This window comes from Mus caroli, chromosome 7 (genome assembly GCF_900094665.2).
Source record: "Mus caroli chromosome 7, CAROLI_EIJ_v1.1, whole genome shotgun sequence".
Taxonomy (NCBI): domain Eukaryota; kingdom Metazoa; phylum Chordata; class Mammalia; order Rodentia; family Muridae; genus Mus; species Mus caroli.
The window spans coordinates 37308110-37313970 of NC_034576.1; the positions used below are offsets into that span (position 1 = coordinate 37308110).

The 5861-nt window shown below is 50.2% G+C and overlaps 1 protein-coding gene across 1 annotated transcript in view; it reads right to left on the reverse strand.

Annotated features, from left to right (window-relative positions):
* Window positions 1-5504, reverse strand: part of Ccne1 (cyclin E1) — a 9839-nt gene extending 4335 nt beyond the window's left edge. The window contains exons 1-6 of the mRNA XM_021167944.2: window positions 5319-5504; window positions 4790-4835; window positions 4599-4686; window positions 4291-4359; window positions 1008-1156; window positions 752-887 (exon numbers count right to left, since the gene is read on the reverse strand). Coding sequence (XP_021023603.1) covers window positions 752-887; window positions 1008-1156; window positions 4291-4359; window positions 4599-4686; window positions 4790-4812 — 465 coding nt within the window. The 5' untranslated portion in view covers window positions 4813-4835; window positions 5319-5504. The remainder of the gene's footprint in view (window positions 1-751; window positions 888-1007; window positions 1157-4290; window positions 4360-4598; window positions 4687-4789; window positions 4836-5318) is intronic.
* Window positions 5505-5861: the final 357 nt, after the last annotated feature.

Genomic DNA, 5861 nt, shown 5'->3' on the forward strand with positions numbered 1-5861 from the left:
GTGGAGGGTTCTTTTATTGTTTGAGCTGTCTGGAATGGAGCCACAGGCCTAGACTATGCAGGCAGACTACTCCAGCCTCATGTGCTTGCTCATTGGTTAAACACTGCACTGAAAAAGAGAAAAGGATTCCCAATGTGATTAGAACAAAACAGTCTACTAAGGAATACTTCTGGGGGGGGGGGGGGAGAATGGATCCTGGGAATCCAAATAAGCACATTTGAGATCTGACTGCTGCATATAACCTGTTCATATATGTCTATAACTAATGACAGTGACCGCTGCACAGCTAGTATGTGCATTCCAGTAGACAGCTTTTCTTTAAAAAGATTTATTATTATATGTAAGTACACTGTAGTTGTCTTCAGACACACCAGAAGATGGCATCAGATCTCATTATGGATGGTTGTGAGCCACCATGTGGTTGCTGGCATTTGAACTCAGGACCTCTGGAAGAGCAGTCAGTGCTCTTAACTGCTGAGCCATCTCTCCAGCCCTCCAATACAATTACAATAACAATTTAGCATATATAAATATATGTAGACATTAATTTGTAATTAATAACTTATTAGAAAAACACAAACTTTGTAACTGTTCACACTTAGGAAAAACAATGAAATGCCAACTTTAATATGTCTAAGGGACAAGATTATTTCCGAAACTTCAACAGTTTATAGAGAGCACACAGAGATTGCAGCAGCACAGAGAAAGGTAGCAGTGGCGATGCCGCAGCAGCCGGAACCTCCACGCTCACCTCCATTAGCCAATCCAGAAGAACTGCTCTCATCCTCGCCTGCAGGAGAGGATGGCGCTGCAGGAAGTGCTCATCTCTCAGGTAAGTCTTTTCTTTGTTTAACATGATCCTCCAGACCTCCTCTCTATTGCCCCAACTGTAAAAAGAAAAAACAAGAAACATGAACACCTCAGATAGATGTCAGTCTGCACCCACAGTAATGTAGACCAGAAAGACCAATGACACTCAGAAGCCATGGGTCAAAGTCAACACCTACTTCAAGACGGGAAGTGGGGAGGCTCTGGGTGGTCTGATTTTCCGAGGCTGAAATGCAGTCCTGGGGTATTCAAGCTCATTGTCCTCTTCTTTGTTAGGGGTGGGGATGAAAGAGCAGGGGTCCACGCATGCTGAATTATCATCCCAGGGCTGCCAATAGAACACATGCCAATTGTTTGGAGGCAAACCAGCAACTTGTCCATTCATGGACTGGTAGATTACTGGGCTTGATATGCTGGCCTTGGTTAAAATGGAGGCAAGTGTGAAGAAACAAAAGCCAAAGGCATGCCTCAAAGATTCCATGTCACTTCTGTAACTAACTTCAGAAACAGGGACATTAACTGAAATACTCAGGTGGCCAACTGGACACCAAAAGTAACTTATGGGGCTGGAAAGATGGCTCAGCAGTTAAGAGCACTAACTGCTTGCTCTGAGTCCTGAGTTCAATTCCCAGCAACCACATGGTGGCTCACAACCATCAGTAATAGGATCTGATGCCCTCTTCTGGTGTATCTGAAGACAGCTACAGTGCACTCATGTGAATAAAATAAATAAATAAATCTTAAAAAAAAAAAAAGTAACTTACATTACAAAAGAGTGGTCATATAAATGGAACAGGTACATTTGGTTTCCTCTAACTCAAAGCAAGATAGATCGCTACCTCATTAGCACTAAGTTAAGTTGTGATCACAGATCAAACTAATGAGTCCAAAGGGTGATTTCATATCCTATTCAATAGCCCATGTTACTCTAGTAGAAGTCATCAGAAGATTCAACACCCTCTCTAGCTTCCGAAAGCACCAGGTACAAACATGCGACAGACATACAGATTGGCAAAACATTCACTTAAAAATAAATTAGCTGGGTAGTGGTGGCGCACAACTTTAATCTCACTTAGCACTTGGGAGGCAGAGGTAGGCGGATTTCTGAGTTCAAGTCTTGCTTATGCAGTTCAATGGTTTCTAACTCATGATCCTCCTGCCTCACCTCATAACTGTACCCAGCACCAACAGCTATCTTATTTTAAGCAGAGGCCATTAATGATGAGAAAAACAAAACAGGTATGCCTGGGGATGTTTTCCTGAATTGAACCCCCTGTGCTTGCAGCACCCAGACCATTTTCACAGGAACCCCTGATTTCCAACCAGTGCTGCAGAAAGCTTCTCTCTGCTCAATGTAGAAAGAATTGAGCATGCAAATTATTCACAACAGCGCCTGCCAGCTGTGCGAGAAAGGCAGCTTCCTTTCAGCTTTGGCTTTGTATGTTTGGTATAGCATCACTGGCCCTGACTCAAAAGGTTCACAATTACCACCATACTTCAATCAAGAACAAGTTCTTTTGAAGGTACAAGCTAGGTGTCACCCTCCACAGCCAGGTGGCTGGCACATCTGGGAGCAGGCCTTTGGAGATAAATTTAGTAGTTTCCAACCTGCAGTTCATAGACAAATTAAGTGTGCCTTCAACAGACAAAAGGGCTTCAAAGTTGGCTTTTTAAGAAGCCGGTGGATAAGGCAGGATAATTAAGTCTGTTTTTGAGTGTATATGAAGTTTTAGACAGTGCCAGATCAGCCTGACTTTGAGCTCAACTGCAACTGTGGCTTACCATCTTTTATCCTTAAACCTTACATAGTTCTTCCTTATGCAAAACAAGTAGAAAAATGGCTGACTAGCATTCTGAAAATAGCTATGCATTGATGGATATGATGGCTCCTGCGTTTAATCTCAGCACTCAGAAGTGCTCAGGCAATCTTTGTGAGTTTGAGGCCAGCCAGGTACATGGTGAGCTCCAGGTCACCCAAGGCTACAGTGGGAGCCATCTCAAAAGCAAAAAACCAAATACAATAAAACTAAAAGGTTTGTGAAGAAGGCTAACAGGAAAATGGACATGCAGTCATTCAGAGCAACTGAAGTGGTGGTATCGTGCTTGCTTCTAATCCCAGCACTCTGGAGGCTGAGGAAAGGGATCACTGAGTTCAAGGTCAGCCCGAGTTAACATTTAGGGACCCTTTTTCAAAAACAAAAATAGCAGCTGAAGATAAGAATCAAAAATCTTTGTGGGCTTTCAGTATCATTGAATTTAATATGAGGACTCTCACTGGCTCAAAGTTGAGACACTGGGCTGAACTCAATTCAATAATTACACCTACAACAACTTGCTGAAGAAAATGGGAGGAAAAAAAGAATATGGGATGCATTTTTCTTCTGTAGGGGCTACTTTTTTTTTTTAAACAGGAAAAAACCCGACCCCCCCCCCTTTTTTAAAAACAACAACAACAACAAAATGTCTACTGGGGTCCTGCCTAGAATTGCACCTTGCTGCAGCCCTAGCTGGCAGAACATCATTGCTCAGAAGACATTCCTCATAACCAGCTGTCTCTCCCTGCTCTACAGTCACCACTAGCCTTTGGGAGAAGAGAGATGAGGCCAACAGAATACTGTTCTTGCTCAGCTTTATCTTTGATGAAGGTCGAAGGTGTCACCAGCCACTTTGGAGATAGGCCGCTCCCCCACTGGAGCCATAACTATAGTCCCCAGCCATTGCTGGAGGCAAAGAGATAATAGAAGCTCTCTCTGCAAGGATCTTCTCATATTATGATACCATGCTGCATTAGAAAGATCTGGCAAGCACTACATAGGGCACTACATAGGAGGGAAAGAAGAAATGGAGCAGCCAATGAAATACTGGTTGAGACACACGTCATTACAGATCCTTGCTGAGGCCACGTAAGGACCAGACAGCAGTGATCAATGTAGTGAGCTGATGGTGGAACTTTCTGGGTTGCATAGGAGAAAAGTTTAGTTTTTGCTACAGGGTGTCTCACTATATGGTCTGGGCTGGCGTGGAACTCAGAGGGCCTGCCCTTACTTCTCTACTGCTGGGATTAGGAAAAGTCACAAGAATGGACAAGGGAGAAAGAGTTGGGAGTCCTATCCTCCAACTACCCCCCAACTAGCCTTAGGCAGTAAGACTGCAGGCCCGGCTCTGCTCTGGGTTTGCAAAGGACTCTGGGTTACCTTCTAATAAGACTCAGTTTCCCCCTGGGCTTAGAAAGGACCAAATTATACACTCACTCTTGTTCCTCCAGGTATCAGTACCTGTAACCTTAAAGGTGCCATTCAGGAAACACAAACCCCTCCCACAACCCCAGGCCCAACAGAGACCAGGCCACATTGACAAACTTCAGAGGTTCAGCCATGTGGCCTGTGGCTCTGGTTTGGGAAAGTTGGAAGAAAGAAAGCCTGGAACTGGGGAGGCAGAACACCCTGTAGGCAGCAGACCTACCTGACTGCTATCCTCACTTTTCACAGTCTTGTCAATCTTGGCAATTTCTTCATCTGGGTCTTGCAAAAACTGAAAAACAACAAAAAAAATCCCGGTCCACCATGGGTCCACATGGTGCGACCCAAAGACAAAAAACACAAGAGAAAAAGGGGGAAATGTTTGTTAGGTCCTGAACGACATTCAACTAAAGCAAACGTCCCCCTCAACTAATTCTTTTCAGTAGTAGGTGAGAAGAACCAAATTTGGTACCCAGGTAAGATGGAAGTGGGGGTGCTGTCCCCTTCCCAACCTGTATCCTTTGTACTCACCACGGCCACATTTGCCTTCCTTTTTCTGGAGCGGACTGAAAGGTCGGAGCCACCTTCTTCTTTCATGTTGCTGTGGTCCGTCGAGTCTCTGCAAGGGCATGGTGTCATGGGGTGCTGCTCCCCAAAAACTCAGGCCGCCCCTCCCCCACCGCTACTCACCCTTACCCTCCCGCAGCAGGGAGGCCACTCACCTCTCCTTCCTCTCCCTTGGCATGGCTCAGGACTTGGAACTCAGACCTGGGAGGACAACAAGCAGGCATCGTGGTGAGCACGGCCCGCAGAGGGGACCTGAGTCCTCCAGTTCGTCCCGGGCACCCCTCCCCCCTCCCGCGCGGGCGGCGACGGCGGGAGCCTCCTGGGCCCGGAGGCTGGCCGGGAAAATGGCCGATGGGCCCGGGTGGCTTGTCACCCGCAGGCGCCGCCGGCAGCCTGCGACCCTGGGTCCGAACCTGAGGTTGGGGATGGAGGCCCAGCCGCCCTTCAAGAGGACCCCCCGCTCCATCACCGTCCTCGGGGCCGGGGCTGCCTCAGTGTCCCTTTCTACACCTACTCCTGTCTCGTCTCTCATAGCCACCCCGGCCGGGGCACCCCGAGCTGATACCTCAGGGGACTGGGTGACCCGGCCTCGCCCCACCCCCACCCGGGCCCGGTCCGGTCTGGTCGGACCCGGTCCGGACGCCTGGGAGTCGTGGGAGTCCCGGGAGTCCAGGCAGCCCGTACCCGAAGCTGTGTCCGCCGCAGGCAGGCGCGCTCGAGCGGGCAGGAGGCCGACGGCGAGCGGGAAGCAGGAGGCGGGAGGCGGCGGCCGAGCGCGCGGCGCTGGCGGGATCCGCGCCTGCCCCCTACACCGCGCTGGCTGTCGAGCCGGCTGCTCCTGCGCCCGGCTTCGAGCGGGACATTTAAAAATCCCAGCGCGCGGCACCGGCCCCGTCCCGCCCTCACGCCCCGCCCCGAGGGCTGCGAGCCCCTCAGCGGCCGCCGCAGGCCCGGGGCCCGCCCCGTCGCCGCGCGGACCAGCGAGGAGCTCTGGTGGGGGCGTGGCTTCTCGGGGGGCGTGTTCTTTTACGGGCGTGGCCTGCACTAAAGGGGTGGGGCTAGATGTCAGGGCCTGCGCGCCGGGGGCGGGGTGCGGACGTGGTAGGCGGGGCCTGCGCGGGGCGGGACGCGGGAGAGTCGTCTGGCGCGCGCGGCTGCGGGGCGGGCTCGCTGACGCGGGAGAATCTTGGCGCGAGCGCCTGAAGGATTCCGAGCGTGCGGGGCCGC